At 44.5% G+C, this 14,953-nt stretch overlaps 2 protein-coding genes and 1 pseudogene across 12 annotated transcripts in view; 1 reads left to right on the forward strand and 2 right to left on the reverse strand.

The window, feature by feature from the left end:
• The window catches only part of LOC129840733 (RCC1 and BTB domain-containing protein 1-like), an 11,807-nt gene extending 3,306 nt beyond the window's left edge, over positions 1 to 8,501 (reverse strand). Inside the window, exons 1-10 of one of the 11 annotated variants that reach the window (XM_055908866.1) lie at positions 8,411 to 8,501; positions 7,501 to 7,530; positions 6,594 to 6,813; positions 6,272 to 6,422; positions 5,958 to 6,124; positions 5,023 to 5,181; positions 4,774 to 4,881; positions 2,882 to 3,024; positions 841 to 918; positions 521 to 714 (exon numbers count right to left, since the gene is read on the reverse strand). In XM_055908866.1, the coding sequence (XP_055764841.1) occupies positions 521 to 714; positions 841 to 918; positions 2,882 to 3,024; positions 4,774 to 4,881; positions 5,023 to 5,181; positions 5,958 to 6,124; positions 6,272 to 6,422; positions 6,594 to 6,813; positions 7,501 to 7,517 (1,237 nt within the window). In that variant the 5' untranslated portion in view covers positions 7,518 to 7,530; positions 8,411 to 8,501. Of the gene's footprint in view, positions 1 to 520; positions 715 to 840; positions 919 to 2,881; positions 3,025 to 4,773; positions 4,882 to 5,022; positions 5,182 to 5,957; positions 6,125 to 6,271; positions 6,423 to 6,593; positions 6,829 to 7,307; positions 8,120 to 8,410 lie in introns of those variants that run through there. The other 10 variants (XM_055908864.1, XM_055908865.1, XM_055908863.1 and 7 more) reach the window with 10 other exon arrangements.
• On the reverse strand, positions 8,147 to 14,107 carry LOC129840739 (emopamil-binding protein-like; annotated as a pseudogene).
• Positions 8,454 to 9,985, forward strand: LOC129840740 (ADP-ribosylation factor-like protein 11). The gene is made up of 2 exons (XM_055908879.1): positions 8,454 to 8,680; positions 9,679 to 9,985. The coding sequence occupies exons 1-2, from the start codon at positions 8,454 to 8,456 to the stop codon at positions 9,983 to 9,985; spliced, it is 534 nt and encodes a 177-aa protein (XP_055764854.1).
• Positions 14,108 to 14,953: the final 846 nt, after the last annotated feature.

Here is a 14,953-nt window from a genome sequence, read left to right on the forward strand (position 1 = left end):
GTTTCATATATTGTGCTCCTGAGTTAATGTTGCTGATCAATTTGAATTTATTATTATTTATTGATTATATTTTATTTTTCAGTATCTAATGGTCAAAAAATGTTTACAGTTTAAATAAGGCTTGATTTTTTTTTTTTTTCAGGCAAAGGGCACTTTAAGTCTTTTTTGTTACAGACTAAAAAACAATGTTAATAAAGTTATTCTTTGTTGTAAGTTGATCTATATTTCTTTATTTTTTGGTTTTCTTTAATGTTAATAAGGATACAATGTTATGCAGAGGTGTACCTAAAACAATTTTATAGACAAATTATACTATTTACAGTAGCGGCGGAGAGTTGGGGGGGCGCAAAATATTTACTTCTTCCTAGGGGGGGCGTAACAGAAAATAATTGAGAAGCACTGGGTTAGGGGAACCTACTTAGAGATCAGAAAAAAAAAGAAAAAAAAAAAATCACACATTATAACCAAGTTACATACTGCACCTTTAAATAACATTGAATAAGTGATTAAATTAACTCACCCATGGAGAGTAGCCTCCACATGACAGACGGCGTAGCGAAGCAGGCGAAGACGTCGTCAGTGCAGGAGAAGTGTGTGAGGTGTGGCAGCACGATGGATTGACCCCTACACTGGCCCCACATGTACACCTGGCCGCTCTGGGTCTTACAGGCAGATGTGTGTGTGGAGTGGCACGCCGCAATCTCCACTATCCTGCTGGGGGGGGGGGGGGGGAGTGTGTTACACACACACTCTACCAAGTAACAGTACTCTCCTGTGTCTTGACCGCTATAAGAAATTCTGTGATTCTTGAGTGCATTGTTTCTTTACACGTCTCCCTACTCTGTCTCTCTGTGCCACGCCTCTTCAGTGTTTTCCCTTGTCCTTTTGCTGCCTACAGCGGGCCTCTCTCCCTCTCCCCTTAAAAGACGAAGACAGGAAACAGAAAAAGAGAAGGAAGAATGACAGGACACTGCTGAAGTCACTGGTGTTCCATGAATTTAACTAGATGGGATATACACTATATGGACACCCCTTCGAATTAGTGGATTTGGCCCTTTCAGCCACACCTGTTGCTGACAGGTGTATAAAAATCGAGCACACAGCCATGCAATCTCCATAGACAAACATTGGCAGTAGAATGAAGAGCTCCGTGACATTCAACCTTGGCACTGTCATAGGACGCCACCTTTCCAGCAAGTCAGTTCGTCAAATTTCTGCACTGCTAGAGCTGCTCAAGTCAACTGTAAGTAATGTTATTATAGTGAAGTGGAAACGTCTAGGAGCAACAACGGCTCAGCCGCGAAGTGGTAGGCCACACAAGCTCACAGAACGGGACTGCTGAGTGCTGAAGCGTGTAGTGCGTGAAAATCATCTGTCCTTGGTTGCAACACTCACTACCGAGTTCCAGACTGCCACTGGAAGCAACATCAGCACAATAACTGTTCATCAGGAGCTTCATGAAATGGGTTTCTATGGCCGAACAGCCACACACAAGCCTAAGATCACCATGCGCAATGCCAAGCGTCAACTGGAGCGTCATTAGACTCTGGAGCAGCAGAAATGCGTTCTCTGGAGTGATGAATCACGCTTCACCATCTGGCAGTCAGGTGGACGAATCTGGGTTTGGCAGATGCCAGGACAAAGCTACCTGTCCCAATGGATAGTGTCAACTGTAAAGTTTGGTGGAAGAGGAATAATGGTCTGGAGCTGTTTTTCCATGGTTGGGGCTGGGCCCCTTAGTTCCAGTGACGGGAAATCTTAACACTACAGCATACAATGATATTCTAGACCATTCTGTGCTCCCAACTTTGTGGAAGGCCCTTCCTGTTTCAGCATGACAATACCCCCAGGCACAAAGCGAATTCCATACAGAAATGGCTTGTCAAGATCGGTGTGGAAGAACTTGTCTGGCCTGCACAGAGCCCTGACCTCAACCCCATCGAACACCTTTGGAATGAATTGGAACGCAGACTGCGAGCCAGGCCTGATCGGCCAACATCACTGCCCGACCTCACTAATGCTTGTGGCTGAATGGAAGCAAGTCCCCGCAGCAATCTTCCAACCTCGAATAGAAAGCCTTCCCAGAAGAGTGGAGGCTGTTATAGCAACAAAGGGGGGGACCAAGTCCATATTAATGCCCATGATTTTGGAATGAGATGTTGGATGAGGTGTCCACATACTTTTGGTCATGTAGTGTAGCTTATGTCAGAATAGATTTTTCGCAGCAGGTTAGGAGAACTTATCCAGCAGGTTAGGAAAATTAACATAGCAGGTTAGGAGTATTAGGTTAGGGTTAGCTAAAATATTATACTTTGACGTCAATTTGACAAACTCTATTCTATCTAGCCATGACCGTATTCCATGGACATAGAAGATTGCTGGTTTTATTGTGCCCTCTGTCTTGTAGCTTGATCTCAAGGCCAGCCTGAGGCTCATTCGAGAGTGTTGACATGTTACACAACGTTCAGAGATAGAAATGAACATGACAAATGTCCACGATCTATTCCGAATTAAATCCCAATAACTGGTTTGCATGTTTTCAGTGAAAAGTTCATACTTGTCAAGTGTCAAAACCATTTGTACCCCAGCCCACAACATAATGGCCCCATCTCTCCCTTCCATTCTAGTTTTGCTTCATTGTGACAGGGATAATGTAAACTCAGAGAGACAGATTATTCCAGATCTGGTGTGTGAGCCAATGTTTGGACAATGCAGTGTTACGGTATGGACCCATACTGGATGGAATACAACAGAGAAGGTGAAGAGAAAAGAGAACTAACCATTGGTCTCTGAAAGATGACAGTATCAACTGGGGCTTTTAGTGGGCGGTAGTAGACACCAGAGCTACATCTCAATCCTGTGAGTGTGTTCTCTCCCTTACCTCTCCTTCTCAGCCATGATTTGTACAGGACTGAGCTGGTTGCTCTTGTTGCCAGTACCCAGCTGTCCGTAGGTGTTAGCCCCCCAGGCATACAGCAGGCCCTCGTCGGTTAGAGCCAGGGAGTGGGCGTAGCCTGACGCGATCTGGAAGACAAGTCCTTAAGGGTTTTACACAGTGGGAGTGGACAGCAACAAGGCTCTGGGCTCAATTCTGTTTTGTATTAGTTTGAGTTGAAGTAGACGATTCAGACAGAGACATACAGTGGGGCAAAAAAGTATTTAGTCAGCCACCAATTGTGCAAGTTCTCCCACTTAAAAAGATGAGGCCTGTAATTGTCATCATAGGTACACTTCAACTATGACAGACAAAATGAGAAAAATCCAGAAAAATCACATTGTAGGATTTTTTATTAATTTATTTGCAAATTATGGTGGAAAATAAGTATTTGGTCAATAACAAAAGTTTCTCAATACTTTGTTATATACCCTTTGTTGGCAATGACAGAGGTCAAACGTTTTCTGTAAGTCTTCACAAGGTTTTCAGACACTGTTGCTGGTATTTTGGCCCATTCCTCCATGCAGATCTCCTTCAGAGCAGTGATGTTTTGGGGCTGTTGCTGGGCAACACGGACTTTCAACTCCCTCCAAAGATTTTCTATGGGGTTGAGATCTGGAGATTGGCTAGGCCACTCCAGGACCTTGAAATGCTTCTTACGAAGCCACTCCGTTGCCCGGGCGGTGTGTTTGGGATCATTGTCATGCTGAAAGTCCCAGCCACGTTTCATCTTCAATGCCCTTGCTGATGGAAGGAGGTTTTCACTCAAAATCTCACGATACATGGCCCCAGTCATTCTTTCCTTTACACGGATCAGTCGTCCTGGTCCCTTTGCAGAAAAACAGCCCCAAAGCATGATGTTTCCACCCCCATGCTTCACAGTAGGTATGGTGTTCTTTGGATGCAACTCGGCATTCTTTGTCTTCCAAACACGACGAGTTGAGTTTTTACGAAAAAGTTATATTTTGGTTTCATCTGACCATATGACATTCTCCCAATCTTCTTCTGGATCATCCAAATGCTCTCTAGCAAACTTCAGACGGGCCTGGACATGTACTGGCTTAAGCAGGGGGACACGTCTGGCACTGCAGGATTTGAGTCCCTGGCGGCGTAGTGTGTTACTGATGGTAGGCTTTGTTACTTTGGTCCCAGCTCTCTGCAGGTCATTCACTAGGTCCCCCCGTGTGGTTCTGGGATTTTTGCTCACCGTTCTTGTGATCATTTTGACCCCACGGGGTGAGATCTTGCGTGGAGCCCCAGATCGAGGGAGATTATCAGTGGTCTTGTATGTCTTCCATTTCCTAATAATTGCTCCCACAGTTGATTTCTTCAAACCAAGCTGCTTACCTATTGCAGATTCAGTCTTCCCAGCCTGGTGCAGGTCTACAATTTTGTTTCTGGTGTCCTTTGACAGCTCTTTGGTCTTGGCCATAGTGGAGTTTGGAGTGCGACTGTTTGAGGTTGTGGACAGGTGTCTTTTATACTGATAACAAGTTCAAACAGGTGCCATTAATACAGGTAACTAGTAGAGGACAGAGGAGCCTGTTAAATAAGAAGAAGTTACAGGTCTGTGAGAGCCAGAAATCTTGCTTGTTTGTAGGTGACCAAATACTTATTTTCCACCATAATTTGCAAATAAATTCATTACAAATCCTACAATGTGATTTTCTGGATTTTTTTTCTCATTTTGTCTGTCATAGTTGAAGTGTACCTATGATGAAAATTACAGGCCTCTCTCGTCTTTTTAAGTGGGAGAACTTGCACAATTAGTGGCTGACTAAATACTTTTTTACCCCACTGTACAGGTGGTAGTAGTGTACACTACTGTCCAGTCTTACCTGTAGTACACAGAGACCCTGGAGGGCTGCCAGGCGACAGGGGGTCAGCTGGTTACCGTTGTTGCCCACTCCCAGCTGGCCATTCCCATTGTAGCCCCAGCCAAACACCTGCAACACACACAGGCCACGGTAGTCAGCAATATCTTCCTTTATGTGTATGGTGCTATATAACATTTTGCTTTGACTTTCACTGGACTGAAGGGAACTATCCAATATAAACCCATCCTTCCCAAGGGCTTGGTCTCTCACCTCCCCGTTGTCGAGCACGGCCATAGAGGAGGTCTGTCCACAGGCGATGCCCATCACCACTTTACCCTGCAGGCAGTTGGTCACCTTGCGGGGGGTTGGCTGGTTGGCTGTGGCACCTGAACCCACCTGGCCACAGTTGTTGTAACCCCACGCAAACACCTAGCAGATACAATCATATACACACTGACTATCAACCCTGTACACACAATCACACCTCGTGACCAGTAATCCTAGGTAACGATGATATTAGGTAATGTTGTAACTACCCCTTTACAGTGCTGAGTAACATTTCAACACATCAATCAATCAATCAATTTTATTTTATATAGCCCTTCGTACATCAGATAATATCTCGAAGTGCTGTACAGAAACCCAGCCTAAAACCCCAAACAGCTAGAATGCAGGTGTAGAAGCACATCCAAGATAGATATTTAGTGCTACTTTTGGAAATCATTAGTCATTTCTACATCAACTCTTCAATCGTGTGTGAGACCCGGCCAGTGGACATGGGTTAGATGCAGCCCGCCTGGACACTGAACAGATCGTGTGTGAGACCAGGCCAGTGGGCCTGGGTTAGATGCAGCCTGCCTGGACACAGTGAACTGAGATAATACCTTCCTAACCTGCTGCTGGGACAAACATAAACCACTTAAAGAGACAGACAGCCAAGACAAGTGATCGCTGATCAGCCCTGGTCAGAAAACTTGAACCTGACAGGGTTCCATAGTGCCATAGTTCCATAGTGCACTCCACACACTGACAGGCTACACACGACCTCCACCAACAGTGTTTTTTTCCTCTTGAACATTATGTACCTAGCAGTAGCACTGTGGCAGTAGCATTAAAACGCTGCCATCTTGAAACAGGCTTATTTCAGGGTTACAAGTGCATGTAAAAGGACTTAAACAAGCATTTCCCCTCTTCTATCCCCTCACCTCTCCATCGTGTGTCAGGGCCAGAGAGTGATGGGACCCACAGGCCACGTGTGTTATTTTCTTGTTCTGCAGGTTGGTTGAAACCAGGATGGGTGACACCCCCTGGTTGGTGGTCCCGTTGCCCAGCTGGCTGTATCCATTGTGCCCCCAGGCAAACAGCTCTCCCCCTGGGAGACAAACGCACCAAAGTAACACAGAGCTATTTAAGTGAGCTGCACTATGACAATTATACTGACTTTTGGTAAAGTTCTAGTAACGTGCCAATGTTGCCATTTGGTGGTGGTAAAAACAGGTTAGGCAAGTGGGCAGCATACCTTCTGTGGCCAGTAAGACGTGTGGTCCACTGCCATAGCTGAGACTGACCACCTTCTTGCCTCGGAGGAAGTCTAGTTTCTTAGGGACCATGGTGCTCTGACTGTCTCCTGTCCCCAGACAGTTACTGCAGTTCAGCCCAAACACAAACACCTACAGGGAGATCAGCGACAAAGATGAAGAAGGCAGGGAGAGGATGCCATTACATGTAATTATATTTATTTAACCAAGAAACTCCACTCAGTAACCATTTCCACTGCTTTCCAGAGAGTTCTGCACTACATAAAAAGTTATTCTATACAATCGAGACATCCCCAGTCTCACCTCATCGTCCTGGGTGATGTAGATGGCTTCGTTGGCTGAGGTTCCGAAGACACAGGCCTGCCTGATGCGGGAGACCTCCTGAGCCCCCAGCAGGGTGAAGAGGGGCCACTTCCCCACGTCCACCATCGCTGGGTACCTCACTCTGGCTCTCCGCGGTGGGGGGGTCGGGGTGAGGACGGGGGACACAGGGGAGGGAGAAGCAGGGGCTGTGAGGCCACCACTGTCCCCGCTAACACTGTTACAAGACAACCATCAAAAGACCGACACGTACAAAACACTGTGTCTTAGTCTAAACCTCAGTGGTGAGGTACCCTGGTTTCAATGAAGGTATTCATAAATATGTTAATAATTGATCAAAGGCTTGTGCAGTAAGTTAGCATTATAAAGTCCTGAAGTCATGTCTATCTCTGGATGCTCACGATGATATCGACATGGTTTTAAATAGTTTTGGGCCATACAGACAACATGCAGATGGAATGGCTACTTTATTTGGCAAACGTTCCCATCCAGATCTTTTAACTGTCTCATACAGTTGGTGAAATAATTGGATGACTAGCCAGGTAACGTTAGCTAACTACGTAAGTACTGCAGATCCAATGCATCCCTGGCCATGCACTCCGTTTACCATCGGGATTACAATCGTGAATCTTAGCCACAATATATGCGGCATCCATTAGCCTCCTATCTTGCTAACAGTAACGTTAGTTAGCTTACCTTCTGCCAGGTAGCAAACTAGCTTGCGACATGTCTGGTCAAGCTAGCGATGCACTACGTTGAAGGCTGCACCCATGGCAGCCTCCCTTTGCTGTTTACCGTTCGCTGGCTATCTACAAAGCAAGCTAGCCTAGCACCTAGCTGGCTAGATTCAGCGCTGACTAATAGCTAACAAGCTGTAACGTTACTGTACCTAAAGCATCGCTCCATATCATCAAGAAAACTGAGGAGAGAAACAAGAAAGATACATTTAACCACTCGAATATTAATAAACCTACCTCAAGTAAATATGATTTGAAAGCACGATTACCAGAATAAAGCTGTCACTTCGTTGTTGTCGTCGCTGATGTAAGGATGACAAATGTATCAGGCAGCAGCTTTGAGTTTAGCGAGTTTTGTGCTCGAGCCCCAGTCCAGATCGTTGGTCCAGATGGACACACTCTGACGTCATGGGCAAAAGAAGGCGCGCTTGGTTTAGGTCATCGGCGGACTCCGTGGGCAGAGTCCACGGTTGAGAAGATTTTAGGACACATGCGCCTAGCCTGGGTGCCAGTCTATTGTTCTCTTGCCAACTCCTAACGCAATAAATGGGAATTAAGAATAACAGTTTTCAGCCCTCTGGTGTTTAAAAATAATTTTCAAAAACATAGGCCCAATTAAAATAAAAAATATATATACTTTCCTCCCTTGCGGTAATAATCACCCCACTGCCTTCACCAATCAAACCCTAGATCTGTGCAATGAGGGAGGATGCATTTAGAGTATAGAGAAACTGAGAAAGCCTGTTGGTACAGCCTCTAAAAGAAGAATGTGAAAAGACTGGTTCTCATGTGACCATGTTAATATTTTGAAACTCAAACTCAAGTTTTATTCACGTTGAGTGAGTCTCCAGTCACCGGAGGGCAGCAGCAAGTGAGCACACCTGACGCTTTCACGCCTACTCCCAGACAAAAATACAAAAACTATTTAAAATCGAGAAGAGCCACTGGTTGCACATATCACCGAATCTCCTTTTGTTGATGCAAATCAGAGACTACCGAGGAAGACCCAACAAACCAACATTGTTCAGAAGCTGAGGTGGGACTGCCGTACTTCCTATTTACCTTTTACATCAGACCCTGCTTTGCCTAGCCAAGTGTGTCTGTCATGGGGCTGCTTCTATCCAAGAGGGACATCAAGAGAACTCCCACGGTTGTTCTGATGGGCCTGGGCTCATCTGGGAAGTCCACCCTGCTCTTCAGGCTCAAGACAGGGTTGGTGATGGATACTTCCCCCACCGTGGGCTTCAACGTGGCGACCCTGGATCTGAACAAGAAAACGGCCTTGACCGTGTGGGATGTGGGAGGACAGGGCGAGATGAGGGACAACTGGAGGTGAGTTGTTGGTTCTGTGCTATTCTATTTCTGTTTTAGCCCAGTACTACGAACACATCCCATTCCACTAATCATAATGCCTGTTATTAGACTGAATAAAAAATATAAAACAACAATTAACAATTTTACTGAGTCACAGTAAATCAGTCAATTGAATTAAATAGGCTCTAATCTATGGATTTCACATGACTAGGCAGGGGTGTGGGCCTGCGAGGGCATAGGCCCATCCACTAGGGGAGCCAGGCCCAGCCAATCAGAATAATGCTTTTCCCTGCACAAAAGGGCTGTATTACAGACAGTTTCATCTACTGTCTGGGTGGCTGGTCTCAGACGATCCCGCAGGTGAAGCCGGATGTGGAGGTCCTGGGCTGGCGGGGTTATACGTGGTCTGCGGTTGTGAGGCCAGTTGGACGCAATTTCTCTAAAATGACGTTGGAGGTAGCTTATGGTAGAGAAATGAACATTCAATACTCTGGCAACAGCTCTGGTGGACATTTATGCAGTTAGCATGCCAATTTCATGCTCCTTCAACTTGACATCTGTGGAATTTTGTTGCGACAACTGCACATTTTAGTGGCCTTATTGTCCCCAGCATAAGGTGCACCTGTGTAATGATCATGCTGTTTAATCAGCTTCTTAATGTCACACCTGTCAGCTGGATGGATTATCTGGGCAAAGAAGAAATGCTCACTAACAGGGATGTTAACAAATTTGTGCACAAAATTTGAGATAAGGCTTTTTGTGCGTATGGAAAATGTATGGGATCTTATATTTCAGCTCATGAAACATGGGACCAACACTATGTTGAGTTTATATTTTTGTTCAGTGTAGTTTAAAGCAGGTGAGATAGTTAAAGTCTAGAACATGCACATTCTGTCTCCGGTCCCATGATCAGGTTGGTAGAGTACTAGAATAGAATAACCTTTTATTCTCAACTAATGACTTGCTACAATTGCTATATCATTAGCTAGACACTACCCTAGTTCTATAATTGGCAGGTACTACCTGGAGGGCTGTAAGGCTATGGTGTTTGTGGTGGACAGTAGTGACCGGGCCAGTATAGGGGACGCTCAGAAAGCTCTGAAGAATGTCCTGTCAGACGACAACATGAAGGGAATACCTCTGATGGTGCTGGCTAACAAGAAGGACCTCCCCAACACCATGAACATCAGAGAGGTGTCCAACCAGCTGGAGCTGCCCACCTACAAAGACAGAGCCTGGCAGATCCAGGCATGCAGCGGCCTGAAGGGAATGGGGCTCCAGCAAGCCTTCCTCTCTGTGGCCAAACTCATCAAGAAGAGCTGAGAGGAGACACATCAGTGGAGATATCACTGTGTGAGAGACAGTTGACAAGTCGGAGATACTGACTATATAGTGCACTACCTCAAACTAGAACAATATGAAAGTACCTCAGAAGTAGTGCACTATAAAGAGAATAGGGTGCCATTTGAAATGCAGATTATAACGGAACAATGATTGTGGAAGAGCCAGGATTCTCAATCCAATTATGAACTAAGCGCAGGATCCATATTTGGGCATTTTGATTGTGCGATCAACATGGTTGAGATTTAACACTTAACATCACAGCAGTTAAATGTGCCTAATAAGGGAGACTGGCGAGTATTGTTACACTGTGGAGATGTGGGGAAAGATAGCTAGGGAAACTAATATAAAGTTAAGTATCTTCAAACAAAAATATTAATGATAAACTAATAAAACATGCTAAACCGATTGTAAATGTCTGTCTGCTAAATGGCATATTATTTGTGTGTAGCCAGGCTTTTCTGTGTAGTGGGCGTGCTAATGCCTATGTACATACAAAATAATGTCTATTTCTGCTTCTTTGGGGCTTGGTAGGAGGGGTGAAGTCGTTTGAGTGACAACCATGATTGCCACAGCAGCAGTCCAGGCACCACCACCCACACCCCATTGAAGAAGACCAGGTAGATCCATAAGTAGAGCCAGTGGTCTGTGTTGAGGTTGGGGCTGCCTGCCAGCCAGTCTGGACAGAAGGTCATCCAGCCTCCATACAACTCACACACACACACAACGTGATCTGGACAAAGTGCCTGAAAACAAACATGGAGAACTATTCACCCGGGGGGCCAGACTGTGCAACAACAAGACAAGCTAAAAACACACGTTGACTGTTGAGATTCAAAACAAACAATGACAAGTTAACTTAGGTTGATAACCAACTTGAGCCCAGGCTATATTTTCCATGTACAGTGCATTAGGAAAGTATTCAGACCCCTTGACTTTTTCCACATTTTGTTACATTAAAGCCACATTCTAAAATTGATTAAATTGGGGGGGGGTCTCAGCAATCTACACACAATTTCCAATAATGACACAGCAAAAACAGGTTTGACATGTATTAATAACTGATATCACATTTACATAAGTATTCAGACACTATACTCAGTACTTTGGTAGCGATTACAGCCTCGAGTCTTGGATATGCTACAAGCTTGGCACACCTGTTTTTGGGGAGTTTCTCCCATTCTTCTCTGCAGATCCTCTCAAGATCTGTCAGGTTGGATGGGGAGCGTCACTGCACAGCTATTTCCAGGTCTCTCCAGAGATGTTTGATCGATTTCATGTCCGGGCTCTGGCTGGGCTTCTCAAGGAAATCCAGAGACTTGTCCCGAAGCCACTCCTGCGTTGTCTTGGCTGTGTGCTTAGGGTGGTTGTCCTGTTGTCTTGGCTGTGTGCTTAGGGTGGTTGTCCTGTTGTCTTGGCTGTGTGCTTAGGGTGGTTGTCCTGTTGCCCCAGTCCTTCACCCCAGTCTGAGGTCCTGAGCAGGTTTTCATCAAGGATCTCTCTGTACTTGGCTCCGCTCATCTTTCCCTCGATCCTGACTAGTCTCCTAGTTTCCGCCGCTGTAAAACATCCCCACAGCATGATGCTGCCAGGTTTCCTCCAGACGTGATGCTTTGCATTCAAGCCAAAGAGTTCAATATTGATTTCATCAGACCAGAGAATCTTGTTTCTCATGGTCTGAGAGTCTTTAGGTGCTTTTTGGCATACTCCAAGCGGGCTGCCATGTGCAATTTACTGAGGAGTGGCTTCCGCCTGGCCACTCTACCATAAAGGCCTGATTGATGGAGTGATGATGAGATGGTTGTCCTTCTGGAAGGTTCTCCCATCTCCACATAGGAACTCTGGAGCTCTGTCAGAGTGACCATCGGGTTCTTGGTCACCACGACCAAGGCCATTCTCCCGATTGCTCAATTTGGATGGGCGGCCAGCTCTAGGAAGAGTCTTGGTGATTACAAACTTCTTCCATTTAAGAATGATGGAGGCCACTGTGTTCTTGGCAACCTTCAACAATGCAGAAAATGTTTGGTACCCTTCCCCAGATCTGTCCCTTGACACAATCCTGTCTCGGAGCACTTCGGACAATTCCTTTGACCTCATGGCTTGGTTTTTGCTCTGACATGCACTGCCAACTGTGGGACATCGACAAGTGTGTGCCTTTCCAAATCATGTCCAATCTATTGAATTTACCACAGGTGGACTCCAATCAAGTTGTAGAAACATCAAGGATGATCAATGGAAACAGGATGCCCCCAGAGCTCAATTTCGAGTCTCATAGCAAAAAATCCTTACGTAAATAATGTATATTTTTATATTTGAATAAATGTTTAAAAAGTGTTTGTCCTGTTTTCGCTTTGTCATTATAGGTATTGTTTGTAGATTGAGGGGAAAACAGTATTTCATTTTAGAATACGGCTGTCATGTAACAGTGGAAAAAGGGGTCTGAATACTTTCCAAATTACATCTATGTATATGGTAATAGGTCATTCAACACACCACATGCTGAAGACAGACGCTATAAAAATGTAAATTGTGACTTGCTAATGGTATGTAAACACTCGTTTGTGTAGTGGGACAATTCTGTATATAATTAGTGTTCTCTATAAAGAAATATGGTTCCAATATAGAAATGAATGCAATAAAGCATGAGAAAAGCCTAACAATGAAGCATATTTAGTACCAGTGTTCCTACCTGTAGTGTTTGTCCTTGACGATGGCATAGACAAGCACCAGCGCCAGGATGCCATCCAGGACCACCGTCAGCAGCTCCAAGGAGACAATGGTGGGGTCAGAGTGGAGCCAGCGCTCATCTGCCTTTCCATACTCCTTCCCTACATAGACAGGATATCTGTTAGAGCAGTATCTCAATAGATTCCTGGGGGACCCCAGGGCCAGAGGGTGCACGTTTTTGTTCTACTCCAACAGTGATTGATATTCTATTCCTGTATATTATTCAGTTTGTGAGCATTTTAATACTATGCCCACTAGATGTCTCCCCACAACCAGGCTCCAAAGCACATCTCAAACACACGCACCATTGTTAATAATTTATTTTGCATGATAAAAAAAAAAAAACAATACAGTACTATAAATTATTTTGTTTAATCCATTTTTTCTATATTGCACAGTCAAATGTAGCCTACTTAAAGTTCAGCAAAAATATTGTCTGAAGTTGCCACGGTTCCAACAAGTGACATGTAAACAAAGGGTCCTTCCTGTACGAACAAACAGTAGAAAGAGTCAAATAAGAGCTGCAAATTAACTTTCTATGTTGACAACGCCTTCTCACTCACGGCACACACTCACCAAGGTAATGTGAACAATTGCGTCGTAGAAAAGCCACACGAGCACCCATCTATCAGTTCCAGTGCATTTTCTTCCCCATATCTGCGCGAGGATGTATCCCACGACGAACTGAGCGGAGCAGGCCAACAGAGAATAAACCGTCACGCGAGTAAAGAGAGATTGGGTTTCTTTAAACGCCGCCGATACCATTTTCACAGAAAACTCGACCCAAACCATGCAAATTACTATTTGAATTTACAACTACTGTCTCGTCCATAAAGCTAGATAGAGGACTCATCTTTGTATCTGTGCCATTATAGCGTCTGCCTGCTCTGCCGATGCTGTCAATCTCAATTTTGAAGTAGTATATTTTCTTCTTCATGATTGGCTGATCCGTCCTGATGACCCGGTTGGACAAGACGCTAACAGAGACACCAGGCGGGATCATTCAATGAAGTTGGAAGTCCCACCCAGTTGACTTCATTACAATGGTGGAAGCCCTCAATGGCGCTTCCCATCTTAATATATATTTTGGCCACTAGAGGCCTCTATCCTTCTCTATGGTCTTGTTCCAAAAGGATTCCGTAGCCGACTCCCCCCTGCACCAGTGTCACGCAGTGAGAAGTACATGATTGGCTGTCGGATAAATCTCTACTTTTGTGGCCCCCCTTAAGAGAAAATGAAGAGGGAGCTGAAGTTGGTGAACCAGAGGCGAAGCGAGTGTTGACTCCGCCCAAAATCTGTCCGCTTGAAAATAAGCGTTTAAGCAGACCAAGTGAGGAGTTTTTATATTGGGGGGGGGCAGCAATGAGTGTCGAATCTAGTGAAGATACAAGTTAATTGCTATTTTGATAGGTAAGGCTTATTTGATAAAATATAAATTTCATAATACTTAAATTACTAAGAGTGTACTGATGTCCTGCACGTGACATTGCGACGATTTTTTTCTATCGGTTGTGCCAGTTCACACGGGTATCTGCACTCTCATTGGCTAGAATGTTCCCATCTGATCTCGCCTGCAGCATGCCTTTCGCCTTTGCGAAATTGTTAGCGGTCAGTCGACCATCTTGCCACGCCGATTGTAGATTAAGCCAGGAGAGGGTCAGGAATCAGAACCTCGGACAGCAAATTGGACAGCGATTGACAATAGTATAAATAAAGCATAGTACATTTGACTAGTCAGAATTTTTTATACTGTTTGTATACCGTATTTTACAGTGGTGTAAAGTACTTAAGTAGTTTTGGGTATCTGTCCTTCACTATTCATATTAACTACTTTTACTTCACTACATTCCTAAAGAAAATAATGTACTTTTTACTCCATACATTTATCCTGACACCCATAAGTACCCGTTACATTTTGAATGCTTAGCAGGACAGAAAATGGTTAATTTCCCACACTTATCAAGAGAACAACTCTAGTCACCCCTAATGCCTATGATCTGACCGACTCACTAAACAAATGCTTAATTTCTAAATTGTCTGAGTGTGCCCCTGGCTATCCGTACATTTAAAAAAAACAAGAAAATGGTGCTGTCTGGTTTGCTTAATAAGGAATTTGAAATGTATACTTTTGATACTTGCGTACATTTAAAAACCAAATACTTTTAGACTTTTACTCAAGTATTATTTTACTGAGTGACTTTGATTAAAAAACAAAAGGCAAAA

The sequence above is a fragment of the Salvelinus fontinalis genome, chromosome 41 (assembly GCF_029448725.1).
Source record: "Salvelinus fontinalis isolate EN_2023a chromosome 41, ASM2944872v1, whole genome shotgun sequence".
NCBI classification, from domain to species: domain Eukaryota; kingdom Metazoa; phylum Chordata; class Actinopteri; order Salmoniformes; family Salmonidae; genus Salvelinus; species Salvelinus fontinalis.